The sequence below is a fragment of the Phaenicophaeus curvirostris genome, chromosome 3 (genome assembly GCF_032191515.1).
Source record: "Phaenicophaeus curvirostris isolate KB17595 chromosome 3, BPBGC_Pcur_1.0, whole genome shotgun sequence".
NCBI lineage: Eukaryota > Metazoa > Chordata > Aves > Cuculiformes > Cuculidae > Phaenicophaeus > Phaenicophaeus curvirostris.
The window spans coordinates 82,017,944-82,038,822 of NC_091394.1; the positions used below are offsets into that span (position 1 = coordinate 82,017,944).

The following is a 20,879-nucleotide window of genomic DNA, read 5'->3' on the forward strand; positions in this document are numbered from 1 at the left end:
ATGAAAGCTGAAAGCTAACGGAAATTCTAAGGAATTTATAAAGCTTATATATTATTTATTTTCTATAAGGCATTTTTTTGTGTATCAATAATAGTTTTCACTATTATAGTTTCAAAATAACATAGTATTGTAAAAATGCAAAAAAAATAAAATTTGAATGTCTGGAATTTAGAAAGTAGATATTAAACTGATAACCTAGTTTCCAGTATTTGTTCTCAAATATATATTGAACACATGTAATTTTATATAACACTCTATTAAAAGAAAAAAGAAAACTGTTTTACTAACATTATTGGACTCTACAGTCTGTTCATACTAGTAAAATTCAAGGATCTGACAATATAATCTTCCTGCTCTATAATTCAATTCTAAATTGGAAAAAAAATATTAAACGCCTTTGAAGTCCTTATTTTCTCTGCTGAGGACAGTATTGAGAGGCAAAAAAGTATTCTTTACTGCAGATACCGGTTTAAGGGAATCAGAAAGAAATAATACAGGTCCACAAACTGAGCAGTTATACTCAGTAGTTTCTATCACTGTTGACCTTGTGATTTAATTTTTTTTTAAAAAATTATGTTTCAGTATTAAGGAAGTCACACAATTTAGCAACAAGATGTTCTCTATAGTATTCAATACCAGCTCGCATCATTTTGCGTGGAAAGTAATGTTGCTACTTTGAAAAATTTGATATATTTCAGGGCTCTCCTCTACAGATTCAGAGAAGAGGATGTAATGTTCCTTTGTCTATGGCAACAATACTTTTTTATACATTCATCCCACACTATTCCCCTAATGGTCTCATATTTGCCATGTACACAATGATGTATTTTGCGGCCCATTTCTACGTAACGGATTATTTTCATCTTTCAAATTCTTGTTTTCTTTTCTCTAAATACAAAGAAAAAGAAGATCAAAGAATCTGTTTTGAAAATGACTGATAAGCTTAGATCTACTTTTTATATTTATGAGATCCATATGGTGATACAGCTCATGTATGAAGTACAAACCCAAACGAACAGAAACACTGGTTTATACAGATGAGTGTTTAAAATCTATTTTCAACAGTTAAGGGAAGAGTTAGTAGTTTTCAGTTTCTGGTTACCAAACCTTCATGTGAAATGCAAAACCTTACTATGAGAGCATCCAGGCCACACAAAGTGAAATGAGTTAATTTAAATACCTGTCTCAGAGAATCTTACCATTTCAAATCAGACCTCAGGTTTTCATTCTATTGTATTCTCACTTCCATTAATAAAATAATGCTTGGAAAGAAACACTTTTTGAATGCCTACTATGTCTTTCAACAAAATGAAACATAATAGCATTTGCCACTTTCTCAGCTGAAGACTAGTTCAGAGAACTTTTTTCTTTATACTGTCATGGTAGTTATTCATGTGAAATCATAAATGTACTCATAAAACGCACTCTGTTCAATATCGATATTTGTGGTGCATGTCTAGTTCTTTGAACCACTTTATATTCTACCTCAGTATAATGTGTTAGATTTTTAAATTGTCATGAGCAATGGCAGTGGAAAGAAAGATTTTAACATGGCCATTCATAGAAAACATACTTTCAGTGTCTTCAAGTTTTAGATAAGAAGAATTGCATATAAAGAAGAAGGAGATATTTGGTGCTGTCTTGCCCTTCTTCAAGAGCTTCTATGTCTTTAAATACAAAAAGCTACCAATGAAATTATGAATAATGCTCTCTGGGACTCCAAAAGTTTTCAAGTAACATTCCCTTCTATTTTTTAATATTATTACTGCTTTTTTTTAATGGAAAAAAAATTTATTTATCACGTAAGAATGTTTCACATATTTTAAATACATAGATTTCTAGGGATTATATTTTAGAATGAAAATTACCTGGACTTTAGTAAAGCCTTTGCCACTGTTTCTCATAGTATCCTACTTGAGAAACTAGCTGCCACTGACCTGGACAGGCGCACCCTCTGCTGGGTTAAAAACTGGATGGATGGCCGGGCCCAAGGAGAGACAAAGCTGTTGAAGGGGCTGGAGAACAAGTCTTATGAGAAGCGACTGGTGTTGTTTAGCCTGGAGAAGGCAAGACTGAGAGGAGACCTTATTGCTCTCTACAACTACTTAAAAGTAGATTGAGGAGAGGTGGGTGTTGGTCTCTTCTCCCAAGTGATAGGTGATTGGACAAGAGGAAATGGCCTTAAGCTGTGTCAGGGGAAGTTTAGATTGCATATTAGAAAAAACTTCTTCACAGAAAGGGTTATCAAGCACAGGACCAGGCTGCCCAGGGAGGTGGTTGAGTCACCATCCCTGCAAGTATTTAAAAGACAGGTAGATTAAATGCTTAGGGATATGATTTACTAGTAGACAGGTATGGTTGGAGTTGATCTCAAAGGCCTTTTCCAACCTAATAATTATATAATTCTATGATTCTATGTCTTTTTATGAGTTTTAAATAGATATTGAGTGTTATAGAAATCATATATGAGGCAATCTGTCAAACTCAACTATTCTCAAAGAATATTACAACTATTTATAAAGTGTAAACAATTACCTAATTAGAAAAAAAATAGTTAGAAAAAATGAGGACTAATTTAAGATCTATTCTGGCACAAAACACACAAACATCATGTATGTCTTTAACAAACCATTCTAGGATGCTCTTTGTCGACATATTTCAGTTGATGCAATATATTTTCATATCTAAGGTGTCCATTGGAATACATAAACTGCACGTTTTGTGTATAATAAGAATTTATACATTCAACAAAGAAGTAAAAATATGATAGAAAAAAGATTATTTAGAATATCACTATTCAGTTTTGGAATATGAATACTTAATTCTTTATGTCACAGTAACATTTACTTGGTATTAAAATATTTCTTCATCAATAAAGTACCTTTTGTTTTGTTTCACTTTTGTAGTACAAAAAATGCATTTGTATTTTGTAGCAGTTCAGAAGATGAGCTATACTGGAGACTGTGAAAAAGGCTTTCATAAATAATGAAAAAAGATACTGGAAATGAGGCAGAATGGAACCTTCTTACACATAACCATCGTTAAGAAGAAAAGGTAATCATTTTGGCAAGAGAGGTGTACTTCCCCTCAGACTCATGTCTCCTAGAAAACATGACATAAACTTGGAAGATGCACTGCATATTGAACAAAATATCTTTATAGCTAAATCACTTGAAAACTGCTTAAAATAAATATTTAACTCTGATGTGATTTTCAATGAGACCTGTGCACTGCTACTTCAAAGAATAAGATTTTAATTTATCTGACTCCTTGTGATTACCTCCGTCAGTATAGACTTCGGTGAAATGCAATCAACATACAAATTGTCATTCAGCACTATCTCTTTTAGGTACAGTAACCACACCACCACTTGATGGAACATAGATTGACTTTAGTCATGGGGTGGAATGTGGTGGTGCAGCCCCCCAGCTCTAGACCACTCTGCAACATAGGATAAGCCAGGCATGTTATGGTACAAAATTCCTATTGTGTCCTTGCGTTTATACAAGTGCAGCAAGTTGGAGCAATGAGGCACTCTCTAACCACACTTGGAACTACTGCTGTCTGATAGAGACAGTGACCAGGGATGATCAGTAACTCCGTGACATCCCTGGAATTCCTGCTGCTGGGATTGTAGCCCAAGCAGGATGAAACTAGAACTTTACAATCTGAAAAGCAGTGAACTGAAAATCAGACTTCTTGAGACTCACTGATCACCTGTTGATGAATGCTAATGCTTTAGAAATGAGTAATTCACTCAGCTCAAGAAAAGAGCAATATTTGCTGAAGAATAACTTCTGTATGTTTGTATATTTATGTGTCTTTGTGTGTGTGTGATTTGATTTGGGAAACCCCACGTTAAGACTCATTTAAACCTTGTCATTCTCTAATCTTTATTAAATCACTGTTTCAATTGTAGCAAATTTCATTGAATCACTTCATTTAATTGGCTGATGATTAGGTGCTGTTAAGAATCACGCAATCTAATCTTGTGATCTACCTCAAAACTACCAATAAAACTTAAATTGATTCTAAACCAAAGCCATGTAGAAAAAAAATCTATGTACAAGAATATGTCCAAAAACTAATCATAATTTTTAAAGCAGAAAGCATTGTCTGAAAGTGAGAGATGACCAGCACAACTGAGAGGAATCAACTGTGTTTCGACTGATGTATTTCTGGACAAATTTCAGTAGAAATACAGCAGCAATGTGAGTTCTGACAAAATCCTGACAAAAATTCCTGTGTTTCCATTGCAGAAAGCTGCCAGAAACAAAAATCCAGAAGATACACAAGATACTGTTTCTATTGTCTTCCTTCCACCAGCAATGAGAAAGGTCTGTCCCTTAGCTAAAACTTAAGTATGAAATTCATCATTAAGTTCAAAGCAGAACTTTCCGTAGTTTCTTCCTGAAAAAAAAATTGAACTACAGATGAGAAAAGAAAAAGTCATAAAACTTCCCTCTGCTTCACAGGTAACAGACGTTCTTAGGAGTAGTAGGGAATAATAGTCATGGATATATGAACTTATAATGCTGCTGCTTAGGACCCAAGATCCACACTAAGTGGTAAACTAAAGGGGTTTATTATTATTAGCTTTGGTTAGACTGTAGGCTGATTGTCCATTAGTGGCTGAAAGCATTAGCTGAACTGTTGAAGTACACACTCCTATTTAGTTTTTCATTATAGAAATCAAGATTACACGCTCTGAAGCCATGCTTTATTTCTATGGTGTGAGCCAGGGAGCGGCAAACAAACAAGGATGCCTTCCTTATGCTTTACAACTTTCCACATTTATTCTACAAAATTGTTTCATTCTTTTGCAATTTGAAGCATATAGATTTAGTTACAATGTGCTTCTAATTTAAACTTCAAATTAATCTTGACTATATTTCCTATTTTATTTTTCTTGTTAACAGTTTATTTATTGTGTATTCCACATATTTTATGCAATTATTAGTTGCTTAACCCTTTTCTGTACTTTTAATACCACAGACTTTACTTCAAAAATTCCCACACATGTACAAAAATTTATGTTTATTTTAGCGCATGCCTTTATAAAATATATCTGATATCACAGAAAATCTTAATTCAGAAGTCATAGCTTACTCTTCAACCACAATTCATTACTTGTTACAATTTTTTTTCTTTAAAGTTTACATTTGCTTCCAATAAAGTTTATGTTTCTACATTGCAATTTTATCACTCCATCCCAAAGTCTATATGATGTTTTAATCTATCATCTGCATGTTAGATGTTAATTAATCACTAATGTTATAAACCAGTATATTTCACTGAACTGCTGGTTAACTGTGAGTCTACTGGGGAACATCAATATTCTTTCCTGAATCACAAATTTTCAGCACATATTTTGGGTTTATACACTCACACAGAAAAGACATTATATGTATACAGATCCACACATATATTCTTTTATAAATCCACACATATGCATATAGATATTGTTCTTGGCATGGAACAATAAATTATTTAGAGGTGAAAGTTGTATACTGGCAGTACACAATGCATTTCTATTAAATTGGACATATAGGAATACATAGATGGATTTTAACTCTCACTGGATTCAGATTCGTTTTACTTTATTTTCACAACTTCCTGGAGGTTTTTTCCCCCTCTGAAGCCATAAGCAGGTGACAGAGTATTTCCATTTCAAATAAATGGCAGGATAATTCTAGCCTATAACTAATGTTTAGTTATAGACAAATGATCAGGCAACAGTTTCAAAAGGCAGTATTCTCTGATTGGCTAATCAGACAATCAGAGCATGGGATTTGCATGTTGTAAAATCAAAAAGAAATAAACGTGACACAATTATGCAGATCAGACACAAGAACCAATATGAGCAGAGAGAACTGCAGAAGTGGGAAGAAAAAACACAAACATCTGCAGCAGCGTTAATGATTGCCAGAATCCTTGCCAGTCAGTTAAGTCAATCTCATTCATACGGAATGTATGTTTATATTTATAGCTTTTTCCACTACTGAGGTACTCGGCAATAATGAAAACAATATTGAAATAGTTCTGCTGTGTTCTCACTAACCTGTGAGCATCTAGCAGTTAGTTTAGAAGCAGGGTTGTTTTTTCAGTTTAGGCTTTCTCTCCCTTTTGCTGAGAGTAATTAATTTCCACATCCTACATATATATATATAAAATACATACTATATACTTAATACATTTTCGTATTGGACATAATTTGCAGATTTTGAGGTGGGGTGGTGGGGTGAAATCTGTGGGAAGAGACCATGGGCTGTGCTGAACATAGTTGTTTCCAGCCTTCTCCATCTGGGTCCAACAGACCCACTGCAGGACACAGCTGCACCTGCCAGAGGATTTTGTGGTGCCTCTGGACTGCTCAGATGTGCCTCTGTGAAAATATATTTAAGAAAAGGTGGTAACAGCTAAAAAAAAGAACAATGAGGCAAGAGTAGGGAAAGAGAGGAGACCTCACTGGAGGGGGACAGAAAGTTGTGCATGACTTAGCAAACACTGCAGTAGAAACACCTGGCAGAGCAGTGGCTGGAGCCTGATGTCTACTTGAGCATTGACAGGTGGAACCCTAACAGGACCACAGGAACCACAGGACACAGACCCAGTCTGCTGCACTGCCCTTGCCTTACCAAAGGGACAGAGTGTAATGTGTAGCAAGGGCATTGGAGAACAAAATGTGTGTGTGAAGGAAGGTATCCAAAGGGAACTAGCTGAGTTTTTCCTGAGGGTTTTTTTGTTGTTCTTTTTGTTCAATACCAGAATCAGTTACTGTGAACTGGCAAAGAAGTTAAATTCAGATCATCCAAATTAGTATGCTTGGTTTGCCTGCAACAATTATACAAATATATTATATCATAGAATCATAGAATGAGCAAGTTGGAAAACACCTCTTGCATTGTTGAGTCCAACCATTCCTATCTGCCACTAAACAATGCCCCTGAGCATCTCGTCTACCCATCTTTTAAAAACCTCCAGGGATGGTGACTCAACCACCTCCCTGGGCAGCTTGTTCCAGTGCCCAATGACCCTTTCTGTGAAGAATCTTTTCCTAACGTCTAGCCTAAACCTCCCCTGGCAGAGCTTGACGCCATTCCCTCTTGTCCTGTCCCCTGTCACTTGGAAGAAGAGGCCAGCTCCTTCTTCTCCACAACCTCCTTTCAGGTAGTTGTAGAGAGCAATGAGGTCTCCCCTCAGCCTCCTCTTCTCCAGGCTAAACAACCCCAGCTCTCTCAGCCGCTCCTCATAAGCCCTGTTCTCCAGCCCCTTCACCAGCTTTGTTGCTCTTCTCTGGACACGCTCCAGAGCCTCAACATCCTTCTTGTGGTGAGGGGCCCAGAACTGAACACAGGATTCAAGGAGCGGTCTCACCAGTGCCAAGTAGAGAGGGTAGAATAACCTTCCTGGACCTGCTGGTCACACCGTTTCTGATACAAGCCAAGATGCCATTGGCCTTCTTGGCCACCTGGGCACACTGCTGGCTCATGTTCAGCTGGAGTTAAATTCATTTATCACCACTCTTTGGGCCCGGTCATCCAACCAATTTTCCACCCAGGAGAGTGTGTGCCTGTCCAGGCCACAGGCCTGGTATTAGGATTGTCACATGAGCATATCTGCATTCACTCCTGGCTGCTCTATGATCAGAAAAGCTTTTCAGAATGCAAAACCAAATTAAAGGTGAAAACACAACAAAATAAACTTCACAGTACCTACAGTCCAGGTTTCTGGCTTGATCTTGCTCTCTTGGAATCAAATGGGAATTTTACCAGTTAAATTGAATTAACAGTATGTAGCTCATTATGTGTAATAGAAGTGATTAGTCCCTTCATATAGTTTGGGTACACCTGCTGCCTGGAACCAGCAAGCAATCTTAATCAATTGAACATTTCTATATTACCTGTATACTCAAGATGAAATCCAGCAGCTGAAACACTGATATCAGACTGAAAATTTAGGTACAGGTTATTTGATGTGCTGTTGAGAAGTGGAGGTATGGTTGTTCCTGAAAAGAGAAGTCAAAGTATCATTGTAAAGTACATAGTCCAAACTAAACCCATACATAAACATGTGTGTGTGTGAAAAAAAAGAAAAAAGGGAAAAGAGCAAGGGGGAAAAGGGAGAGAGAGTATGGAAGGAGCAGAGAGAGAGGTCACACAATCAGTTCTACCATATTTAGTAATCATGGATATTATCAGATATCTATCCGTAAAATGTTTTACTATATTTCAAGTGAACCACATTATCAGGAATATGAACTATAGGCATTCAGGGGTCTCTAATATAAATTCATATTATCATAGAATCATAGAATAATTTGAATTGGAAAGAACCCTTAAGACTGAGTCAAACCATAAATCTAATATTGCAAAGCCCACCACCAAACCATATCACTAAGCATCACATCTACATATCTCCAGTGATGTTGACTCAACCACTTCACTGGGCAGCCTGTTCCAATGCTTGACAATACTCTTGGTGAAGAAATGCAACCTACTGTCTAGTTTAAACCTCCTTTTTGTGCAACTTGAGGCCATTTCTTCTTCTCCTTCTACTTGTTACTTGGGAGAAGAGACTAATACCTATCTCGCTACAACCTTCTTTCAGGTAGTTGTAGAAAGCAGTCAGGACTCCTCTCAACCTCCTTTTCTCCAGACTAAAAAGACCCAGTTCCCTCAGCCACTCCTTATAAGACTTGTTCTCCAAACCCTTCACCAGCTTTATTGCTCTTCTTTGCACACACTCCAGCAGCTCAATGTCTTTCTTGTAGTGAGGGGCCTAAAACTGATCCCATTATTCAAGGTGTGGCCTCAACAGTGCTGAATACAGAGGGATAACCACTTCTCTCCTTCAGATGACCACACAATTTCTGACACAAGCCAGGATGTTACTGGCCTTCTGGGCAACCTGGGCACTGTGCTGATTCATATTCAGCCAGCTATCAACCAACACCCCGAGGTCCTTTTCTGCTGGGCAGCTTTCAAGCCAGTCTTCTTCAAACCTGTAGAGTTGCATGGGTTTTATTGTGACCCAAGTGCAGGATCCAATGCTTAGCCGTGTTGAACCTCATACAACCAGCCTTGACCCATTGATCCAACCTGTCCAGATCCTTCTGCAGAGCTGTAAAGCCTTCCTTCCCTCAGGCAGATCAACACAGCTGCACAATTTGTTAGCATCTGTGGACTTACTAAGTGTGCATTCCAACATCTTGTCCAGATCATTGATAAAGAAATTGAACAAAAGTGGCCACAATATTGAGCCTATGGGGAACACCACTTGCGACATGTTTCCAACTGGATTTAACTCCATTCACCACAACACTTTGGGCCCAGCTATCCAGTCACATTTTTTACCCAATGAACCATACATATGAATTTTAAATGTTTTTTTTTCCACAAAAGGAGAAATATTCACTAGGGTTTTCATAAAAGCAAGAGCAAATCCTGTAAGTGGAATAAATTTAAATGTAGCAATAAAATACATTAAGTAGCACTGAAAATATTTTTTGGGTTATCCTTCGAAATTTGATTGATTAGAGATTTGTATTTCATCACAAAAGAAAACAACAATTTTATTGTCTCTGATTTCATTCTGTACATATGAATGAAGTAGACTAAAGGAAAACAAAACAAAATAAACCCATAATACAAACAGAACTTTCTCATTTATGTAAAATAAAGATAAAGAATTTATCCATTAATCATGTACAATTTCGAGAGGTATCTCTTGAAGAGGCATCCTCTTTAGAGAAGTTTTGGAGCCTCTGAATTTTATTTCATTTCTTACATTTTAAAACATTCAGCTTTATGACAGTGTGTTAAGAGATGACGGATTAAAACAGGAATAATACTACCTGGTTTTGATTATAGGAGAAACCCTCACACACATACGCACATGGTCATGCAGTTGTACACACACAAGAGAACTAGAAAGAGCTGAATGTTTACAATAAAGAGTCGAATATGTGAAACACTTATTATAATATCTTCTCAGTCACCTGAATAACTTCCAAGTCTTGGAGCATTGTTATCAGCACCATCGTAAAAGTCTAAGGAATCCCAGTTATGTTCTGTGGCAAAGCTCACCACTTGCACCTGTAAAGAAAAATGTGAGGTAAAGAGCATAAACTTCTTCATCTCTCTGTTCAAGCGCAGAGATGACTGTAAATTGTAGCCTCTGTTGCTTTAAATCATGAAAAGTTATGTCTTGCTCTCATTGCCAAAGAATATGAAAAACTGTTAGCATGGTACAGATACTTGCAGAAGGCCCACTTTATCTGGTGACTCAAAAAACTTTCATATTTGTCTGTTTATTTCTAAGTTCACAAGGGATTTAGGTGAATCTTACAGGTTCTATCTCTGTCAGGAAAATTTTTGGTGACATATACCTAGGAAACCTCCAGAACCAATTTCAGATTATTTAATGTTTTAATATGTTTTCAGGACTAGATTGCTGCTGACTAAATTTTTTGTATTCATCATAAACCATCCAATTTAAAATACCTGTTTTAGTGCAACTGATGCTAGTTGACCTAACCTCTCCTTGTAGTCGATAAATAGGCAGACATATCTTCAGGCGGTGATTCAGAGCCAGAGTCTATATTAGATATTTTTAATTATCTATTCGAGTTGCCTTTCTGCCCTAACTTGATAAGGAATTGTGGTAGATTAATTTCCTGATATAAAGTAGTTAATTTAGGTGCCTGAAGGTGGGATTTTAGTGCACATTCTTCATATTTACCTAAATCTACTTTAAATGCCTGCTTTTTTATTTTATATGAGATAGCTCAGCATTTACATGTGATCACACTGTTTCAACAGCACCTCAAAAACGTAATTATGCACATTGATAGCTGTTACACCTAAATAGTTTATAATTTCATCTATACATTTCACAGAGGAATATACATCAGTGATATTTTATTTTCACACCCTTGTAAGCTGGAAAAGTGTCTCTGTTACTTCAAGGGAATAAATACTGTTCAGGAAAAAGGTCCAGATATTTTATGCATTTACATAAACAAAAAAGCAATAGCTATCAAAATATCTTGAATATGTATATTTGCATGCGTCTCCAATGATAACAGACTGGAAACGAAAGATGGAATTTGCTAGCTCAGCAAAAAGAATTGGTAAAATTAGATAAAAAGTCAGTAAACATATCTTTTTAGTATGACTCTGAAGCAAAAGAATATCATGCTGATTAGACACCTAACTTGAAATCAAAGTTGGTAATTTAATTGCCTAATGCAGTCTGCGATAAGAGATAAACACTTCAAAAATTCAACAGTGACTGGTTAAGTTGGGACACAAATTAAAGCCTAATTTAAGTCCTCTGAAACAGCCTTACACTGGTTATCTTGCATTATCAATATTATAAGAAATGTGCAGAACAAAATAGCTTAATGTAGTCAAGTGCTTTAATCAAGCAGTATTCCTCAAAATCAACCTCAAAATTATTTAGGTTATTAAATATTATTGTTAATGGACATCAGTGGCTGTGAAAATTGAACTCATGAATGAAGGGATTTAGGTTGTACTTGTGATGATTTCCGTGTACTTCCATAAAGTTTTCATGTTTTTCTAAAGAAAACAAGAAATAGAATTTTCTGAACACTTTTTAAGTAACAAATTATAAATCCATACTATTTTAAAAACTTCTATTGAGACAGTTTAATACCGTAAATGCTGTATGATTTAATGCATTAAAAAGCTTCAATAAACTGTCCACAGTGGTTTTCCTGATTTTCATTAATAAATCTTTACCCACAGAATTTGAGCTCTTAATTTAATAATTTTCTAAAGGAGTTATATTTTGAACTAAAGATAGGCATAGAAAACTTTCTACTATGATTTAATATGTGTTTTGATAGAAATTTGATTAGATGATGCTTAGAAGTCCTTATTTATTGAACTCAACTGCCTTTCCAATAATCAGTCTTCTGTCAATTTCTTTAGTTATCTCTAAACAGTGAGATATACATTACTTAGCTTGATGGATACTTTCCTGCTTCGTGTTACATGAATTTCTTAATCTGATTTTTAGTAAATGAGAATTCAGACTATATTTTAAAGTATCAAGTCTAATCTCCCGTTGAAGCAAGGAACTTCCACAACTGTAGGGTAAACAACAGAGAAACAGAGAATCTTGGAAAACATAAAGAACTTGTCCATGGAAGCAACCCACTTAATTTCACTTTGTTAAGAGGAAATTTTTCCACTTTGGGAAAAGACTAAAAAAAACACAGGAAAGGCTCTATATTTCCTCTGGCTTACAAAGAGTAATGATTGATCTATTGGAATAACACATTTTAAATTATTTGTGATTTTTTTCATAAGTAAAAAGTTACAAGTATATTTTTTTAAGATTTTTGTGAATCTTGCACTTAGCAACTGCGTGAATAAAAAGATGTGCAATAAATCCCATTGAATGAATTATTAGTGGTACAAAAAACTATCAATAAATGATCCTTTCATGTCCTTGCACTGGGAAAAACAGTTTTAAACATGATGACAACAAGCAAATAGCAAGTATAATTACTTGTATCCCAGCTCCCTCTGGTACTGTGATCTTCCACACACAATTCAGATTGTTGTCGTAAGGCTCAGGGTAACCAGGAGACAAAATGGTCCCTTTGCGCTTTGTTAAAATTCCACCACAGGGCACTGCAATGAAATGCAAGGCAAGAAAGGAAATATGAAGCTTCAGAAGTGAGAAAAGTTATATAAAAGCTTACACAATGTTCAGCATACCATGGCTGAAAACTTTACAAATTTATGCTATACTTAAAAATTTATATTCTCCTCAGAAAAATAAAAACTTGTATCTCGAAAACCTTTTAAATGACAAAAGTATAAAGAAAACTAGAATTATGTTGGTTTTCTAACTGACAGAATCATGCTCATATTCTCCTTATTTATTTAACAAAGTGAAATCCATTCCATTTTCCTTTAATAATACTACAAAAGAAAACATTATTGAAGAATTTACAATGTTAAGAATTAACAATGAACAATTATTTATTTCATTAGTATAAAAGGCAAAAATATTTAGTAAAAAGATACGTTCTTCCTTAATTTTGCTACTTTGTTGCTGTCTGAATAATTAATAGCACCAGTCTCAACTCCTTGACTGGGCTTGTTGCTTTTGTGAGTTATTCCATTATAGACTATAGATCTGCCACTTTAGCAAAGAAATTGCTAAATGCTTGCAAGACTGCATTCATCACATCCATACCCATGGATTAATACAAGTGTTATGCATGAAATAGAACAGAGGCATTCTGTACCATCAAGTTTCTCTTCTGAATATTCAATTTGAATGTATTTTGTCTAGATCATTAGATGCTTTGAATGGATTTCATTAGATACAAAAATGAAGACTTACAAAACAGATAGAATGCAACTTATCTTAATAATGAATACTGCAGCTACATTTTCTGTGGCATATAATTGATAGACTATGTTGGGAACTACATGGATAAACTAAAGGTCAGTGTCACTTAAAGTTTTGAAATAATTACTCATAAAAGGATAAACAGAAAGAATGATTGATGTCTACTGTCTGTAAGGAAATATTCAAGCATTCACTAGAGTTAAGGCTATTTAATACAGTCATGTCTTCCACTTCAATTATTAAACTGATTTAGTTCAATGCAATTTTCACCTCATATATATTTTATCATCTTTATTGGTACAATGATTTTCAAACATACGGTGGTCTGTAACCCTTTTCAAGTTCCACTTGCCTAAAGATAGAGATCTTTCTCTTCCACAAACTAAATAATGTATTAAAATATCAATAATAAATTGTAATCAATGGCCAAAATACATATTTCACAACTTTGTTGAGTTGATATATCTGATGAACAAAGTAAATACACATCAAGGGGGTAAAATTCTACTGATGAAACTGTGATCACTGAGAGTAATTGAAATATAGCTCTATACTTCAGCTCCTTATTGATATATAAATTCAGTTCTACTCCTATGCCAGAAACTGTCTCAATAAATATTATTTTGTTACAAAAGCTAGTTAGTCATATTTTATTAACATTACCCTAGTGGTATGCCGTTTCTATATCTATTAAGACTTTAGGATTTTGGAGAAAAGCTTTTATTTTACTGAAAACTACTCAGACTTTACCGTGCACCATCAGCTGATTAGCACAGATAACTCAAAATCAGACTAATGAAAAAATGTTCTTTATTTTCTGTTCCTCCACTCATCTAAAAATCTGCTTATGGACTTCTTGATGCCAGTGTCAATACCATAATGTGTTTTTTTGCAATGGGTTAGGATAATTTTTATTAAGAAATCTGTTTTCTGTCAAGAAAAGTAAAGTAACTAACTCATACATATATTTACTTTTTTGGTTGCGAATGGATTTCTTCACATATTTTCATCCTCAACATTAACAGTTTTCAGTGTATTCAGTTTGCTCAACAATAATATATAATGGTATCAGTACTGCAGCAGATTTTGGCTGAAAAGTTTGATGGCATTGTAAAACATCTGTGCAAATGATAACCTATTTTAAGTAATTTATAAACAACTAATTTTTTTTCCATATAAATAGCAAAGCCAAACTCTAAGAAAACTTAATATGTAAATGTGGATTATTTGCCCTTGATATAAACCTATGGAAAAATGTACCATTACAGTTTGTTTCTTTACTGTGGGTTTTTTCAGCACAATCACCAGATTTCCAGTTGATGCAAATCAGCTTTACAAATGTCAGTGGATGCACATTAATTTAAGAATTTAATTTTGAGAATTTAATCTTGTATGACTACAACCAGACAAAGTATATTTTCTGATCAGAAGAATTACTGCTGTTTTCTAACAAGCAATGAAATATTAATGTAACTACTTCTAAATCTTCAGTAAAGCTGTGTTCTTTCTATTAGCTTACGTTTTGAGGGGTTTTTTTTGATCTGCAAGGTGAAAGCATCTTAGTCTTGCAAACAATCAGGGCACAAACTGATATTTCTGAGTTTTGCTTAAGAGATATCTAGGGATTGTCACTGATGTTAATATGAAAGAAGCTAACATATCATTTATAGCAGCAGATTATGTCCATGAAACACATGAAATGTCACAGCAAGGTCAGAATAGAAAGAGGAGAAAAATCTTAACCTTGAATGAAGAAGAATGTAAATAGAGATATGCAAGAATGAAGTACTGTACAGAAGACAAAGAAGGAACACATTCAGCTATAGAGAATAGTCTACACTTTAGGCAGTAAGGGGTTCTATTAAAAAGCCTTAAGAACTCACCAATACATGTAGGGAGTGAATCATTCCACTGTGCCAGTGCATTTGGTACAGTATCACATCTAATTGCTGTTGACCCATGGAGGATATAGCCTGGATTGCACTCAAAAAGAACCAATGACCCAACTGCAAATTCATTTCCAATTCTTTTTCCAAATCTTGGTTCAGGCACAGAGCTACACTGTGTTGCACTTGTTCTTGGAACAGCTGCAAAAATACAAGCAATTGTGGATTCTTAATTTTATATTGGGTGCAGGAATGTGAATTTGGAACCACAAATATTCAAAGTGATTGGAAGTAACATTCATTTTTTTGCCAGTCAAGAATATTTTCATAAGCCTCAAATGAATCTTAACAATATGGATTGCATACTTCTGATGTCTGAGTTACTATTTAGAAGAGCATAGCGCTGATATCCTTGCCAAGTTTAAAAGCAATACACACAATTCACTCGGAAGTCTTTCTAAAATTGCACTGGAAAAAAGTACTACTATGAAATATTCAGCTAATCAACATTTCAAGATAACATTTTTGTGTCAGAGAGATATTCACATTTATTCCTGTGGATTTCTAAATCTGCATTCTGACTGTCAAATCAGGATTTAAATTTAACTAAAGAATGAATTGCAGTTGCAAATATTGATATATAATAATTTCTGTGTTTTACCCATAAAAACGCAAATAATGTCAACCAAGACAAGTATCTTAATAACAGCCAGTTCACTAATTCGCCCAGAGGTAATAGCACTTACAATTATTCATATTTAAATTGAGAGATAAGCCAGTTTGAGCACCCAGATGGACCTAACATTAGTCACCCAGATTAGCAAACAAGACCAGCTGCTTTGTATGACTGTCATCTTAAATTTGGAATGTCTCCTATGCTTCTTAAATATTTAATTTAAGCTTTAAAATACAGATAAATCATGGTCCTAAATAGTTTTTTAAAACACAGAAATAGTGTAAATTCTTATATAGTTAACAGGCTATTACTTTCCTCTACATTCTCATTCTGTTCCTCTCTGATGATTTACAAATTGTGATAAAAATAATATACGTACATATCTTTCCATGTTATCTCACCTTGATAAACAAAATGAAATCCTTTAGCTGTTATTGGTCCAACTGAAGTAAATCTTACCGTGATCTGGTTACCTGAGCTCAATGAAAGGGATTCACCTACTCAAACAAAGGAAATACAAATCTGTCATAACCACTTTTCAGTAAAGAATCATACAAAATATCTGTCAGCATATATGTACCTGGAAATAGCCCTCCCAAGACCCTGTTCTGCTTCAGTAAACTTTGCAAGATATATGCAATTTCAATATATTATGTTGGCATTATTTTGTTATACTAGAAAAGGGAGACTAAAATTCATCTCAGACATCAGGAATATTTGTTGGTTTTTTTTTCCTTTACAAAAAAAAAAACAAAACCAAAAAAACCCCAAAACCCATAGCTCTTTTAAGTGGGTCAACATACACATAAAGTATATAATTATACTTTGCCACAAATATAGACCACTTTCCCTTTTAGATATATAATGTCTATTTCAGATTGCTTACTAGTTTAAAAGTCAGAGGCACAGAGTATGAAGCACAAAGCATTCACTATAAAAGCTAAATATTACAACTCCCTTTTATTCATTCATGATAAGAGTGTTGAGCGATTAGGCTTTTAGTTCAAAATCCAGATTTCATATATTTGCCTGAATTGTATATAAGAATATACGACAAACATAGTTTTCTTTTTTTTCTATAGTTTCATAAAAAATAAGCAGTTTAATGACAGTTCTATTAAAGGATACCTGAATGAGATCCTGAGAGAGAGGATAACAAAGATGACTGCAGAGTTGGGCCATCGTAAACTTCAACTACATCATGCAGTGATGTCTGGAAAAACACAAACTGGCCAAAAACCACTGACCAAACAGGAAGGAGAAAAAGAAAGAGGCACCAATGGCCAAAGAAAGTAGAACAGAGTGAGAAAGGAAAAACAACAAAAAAAGAACAAAATACGCATTAATATATTGTTTTCAAAATATTTAAATAAAAAATACATTTATTGATTGGTTTCTCTGATCATCTAATTAATTGTCCTGGTGTTTAAATTTATTTTCCAAAGAGTTACAGCATTAAATGGATAAAAATATAATTATACATACATATAAAAAGGGAATGAAGACCCACAAACCATACATGTACTCATGAAAAGATTCTAATAATGAGGGAACAAACTAATTTTCCACTGTGTGAATATAATTTTCAAGTCTTTACTCTCCCCCATCAAACACACATCTAAATTCTCAGTGAAATATCACAATTTATAATTCTAGACATACTGTTCTGTATTGTGTTTTATTAATTTTGTGGTTAAGCTTCTCTAAGTTTTACTTACATGGAGTAAGTATGGAATGTTTTGTTTTTCACATTCAGCTTATCTTTACCTTTGTGAAATAAATGAGCAACAGATTCATGCAACAAACACTTTTTGTTATACTGAATCACAAAAAATATTTTTTAAAGTCATGTTACTAGAAAAACTGAATTCAAGACTGCTATTTTTGCACTTTCATTCAAAGGTCCATGAAGCACATTCTCATTGCAGGTGTTTGTACTTTCAGTATAAGTAAACAGTGAAAAGAAAATAAAATTGTTTGGATTAGTTGAGACCCTAGTACCAACAGAACATTTACATACTAATTATATCACCATTAGTAGCAATGGAGGGGAAAATGCCTTAAGGAGTACAGAGGTAAGAAGGTCAAAGGAGTTAGATATTTGTAGATACTGGAAGACCGATGAAGAGAAACAGACAAGATCTGGTTTATTATCCAAGTGCCCTGATTTCAGCTGTGGTAGAATTAATTCTCTTTGCAGTAGCTGCTGTATTTTGGGTTTACTATGAGAATAATGTTGATAACACATGGTTTTAGTTGTTGACAGCTAATGCTTGTGCTCAGCTGGTATAGAGTTGATTTTTTTCACAACAGCTGTGTTTTAGAGCTAGTATGAGAAGAATATTGATAATACACTGATAGTTTTACTTGTTGCTAAGAAATTAAGGACTTTTTCAATTTCCCTTGCTGTCCTAGTGAGCAGGTGTACAAGAAGCTGGGAGTATAGCCAGGTAGCTGACCCAAGCTGACCACAGAGATATTCAATAACATGTAACTGATGCTTAATATATAAATAGAGAGTTGACCAGGGGTCAGGGTTAAGTTTGGTGATCACTGCTTGGGGATGGGCTGGGTATAAGTCTCTGCGGGCAATTAGCAATACATTATGCATCATTTATTTCATACATTCTATATTTATTGCTGCTGTTATTATTACTATTGTCCTTACTCTTACTTCCTTAGTTGTCCTATTAAACTCTCTTTATTTCAACCCAATTTTTTCCTTTTTTCTCAGTTCTCCTCCCCATCCCACTGGGGTTGGTTAGCAGTAAGAAAGGAGCTTCATGGTCCTAGTTGCTGGCTAGTGACAACCTGTGACAAGGTTACACACTTTGGGATAAATTTTTCAATGTGTTGCTACTAGATTATATTTTTTTCCATATGTTCTACAATACATTTATCTGGTATAACTTTTTATATAGGATGAAGTTAGGCACCTTTAATTCTTAAAACCAGCATATTAAAAATGTGATGTCTCCAAATTGCCAAGTTTGTTTGTTTTTTTTTTATTTGACTGATTATAAAAAAAAAAAAAAAAAGTAGTTCTACCATTCCAACACAGTATCTTATCTTTCAGGAAGAAAAGAGGTCAATTTTTCAAAAGAAAACCTCTTCTGAAGGGGAAGAGTGGCTGTTGTATTTAGAAAATGTTCAAAAAAAAGGAATCTTAAAACAGTTTCTGAAACATTTCCAAGGATTTTTTTCCCCATTTTTAGGCAGACTCATAAGTGATATGCCAAATTATCACCATCATTTTTCCTCCGGTCTCAAGAAAATTAACCATTGATTTTGTTTACTCGTTCTGCTTATTTTTAAAATAATATTTAGCAGCATTCAAATCTTACCTTTGATGTTATTGAACATAGCTTATGAAATAATTCCAGTTTGTTGTTTCTAACACATTTGTACTTTCATAAAATCTTTTAGTCATAATGAATTTAATTTTGCATTGAGTCAAGTAAAGCTCCTTGTGTATTTCATTGCTATTTCCCATTTCAAATAAAGTTCCAAACCATGAATCTAAAAATCAGGCAGGCGCTGAGGCATAGTTTAACAAGGACACATAACTCACATTTCTTAAAAAGGTAAAAAGGAAGACCAAAGGAACTACAGGCGAGTCAGTCTCATCTCTGTACCTGGCAAGATCATTGAGTGAATCCTCCTGTACCCTCTGCCGAGGAACATAAGGAAGGGATTGGTGACAACTAACCTGGCTTCACAAAGGGCAATTTGTGCCTGATATATTTGATGGTCTTCTAAGATAGGGCTACAACATTAATAGATGAAGGAACTGACATAATCTATCTGGACTTGTGCAAAGTATTCGACACTGTTCCACATGACATTCTTGTCTCTAAATTGGAGAGACATGGATTTGAGGATTGGACCACTCAGTGGATAAAGAAATTAGCTGGATGGTCACATCCAAAGAGTTGTGGTCAATGGCTCAATGTCCACATGGGACCCGCGATGAGACACATTCTGCAGGGGTAAGTATTATTTAACTTCTTTGTCACAGACATGGATATTGGAATTGAGGGCAGTCTCAGTAAATTGGCTGATGATACCAATCTGTGTGGCATGGACAGCATGCTGGAGGGAAGCAATGCCATCCAGAGGGGCCCTGGCAGGATTGAGAAGTGGATCTGTGAGAATCTCATGAAGTTTAACCAGGCCAAGTGCAAGGTCCTGCACCTGGGTCAGGGCAATACCAAGCACAATTACAGACTGGGTGGAGAATGGATTGAGAGTAGCCCTGAAGAGAATGACTTGGGGGTGATGGTGGATGAGAAGCTCAATCCAAGCTGGCAATGTGTGCTTGCAGCCCAGAAATCCAATCCTATCCTTGGCTGCATCAAAAGAAGTGTAACCAGCAGGTTACGGAAGGCAATTCTGTCACTCTAGTCTGCCCTCATGAGACCTCACTTAGAGTACTGCATTGAGTCCTGAGTCCTTAGCCCACGTAGGACATGGATCTATTACAGCAAGCCCAGAGGAAGGGCCATGAAGATGATCAGAATGCTGGAGCACCTCCCATACAAGGACAGACTGAGAGCACTGGGCTTGTTTAACCTAGTGAAGATAAAGCTCTAGGGAGACCTTCTAGTAGCCTTCTAGTACTTGAATGGGGCCTACAGGAATGATGGAGAGGGGCTCTTCTTCTATGACTAAGGTTATATTTAATATCAATAAGAAACATAACATAAGAATTGCAGAGATCTTCCAAACCACACATACATGTGCCAGCTAACTGTACTTGTATAGGAAAAATTAATGTGAATTTATACTAGTTCTTCATAAAGTATGTGACATGCACCTCTCTAGTTCTCAATCTCTTAGTTGCAGAAAAAAGCCTTTAGTGAACTCTCTGCCTTTCACAGAGTCATAGAATCACTGTTTTGGAAAATATCTCTCGGATC

The 20,879-nt window shown here is 35.0% G+C and overlaps 1 protein-coding gene across 1 annotated transcript in view; it reads right to left on the minus strand.

Annotated features, from left to right (window-relative positions):
* The window catches only part of CSMD3 (CUB and Sushi multiple domains 3), a 608,404-nt gene that overhangs the window by 102,882 nt on the left and 484,643 nt on the right, over positions 1-20,879 (minus strand). Inside the window, exons 33-38 of the mRNA XM_069854554.1 lie at positions 17,089-17,202; positions 16,362-16,457; positions 15,282-15,485; positions 12,544-12,668; positions 10,001-10,097; positions 7,904-8,008 (exon numbers count right to left, since the gene is read on the minus strand). Coding sequence (XP_069710655.1) covers positions 7,904-8,008; positions 10,001-10,097; positions 12,544-12,668; positions 15,282-15,485; positions 16,362-16,457; positions 17,089-17,202 — 741 coding nt within the window. The remainder of the gene's footprint in view (positions 1-7,903; positions 8,009-10,000; positions 10,098-12,543; positions 12,669-15,281; positions 15,486-16,361; positions 16,458-17,088; positions 17,203-20,879) is intronic.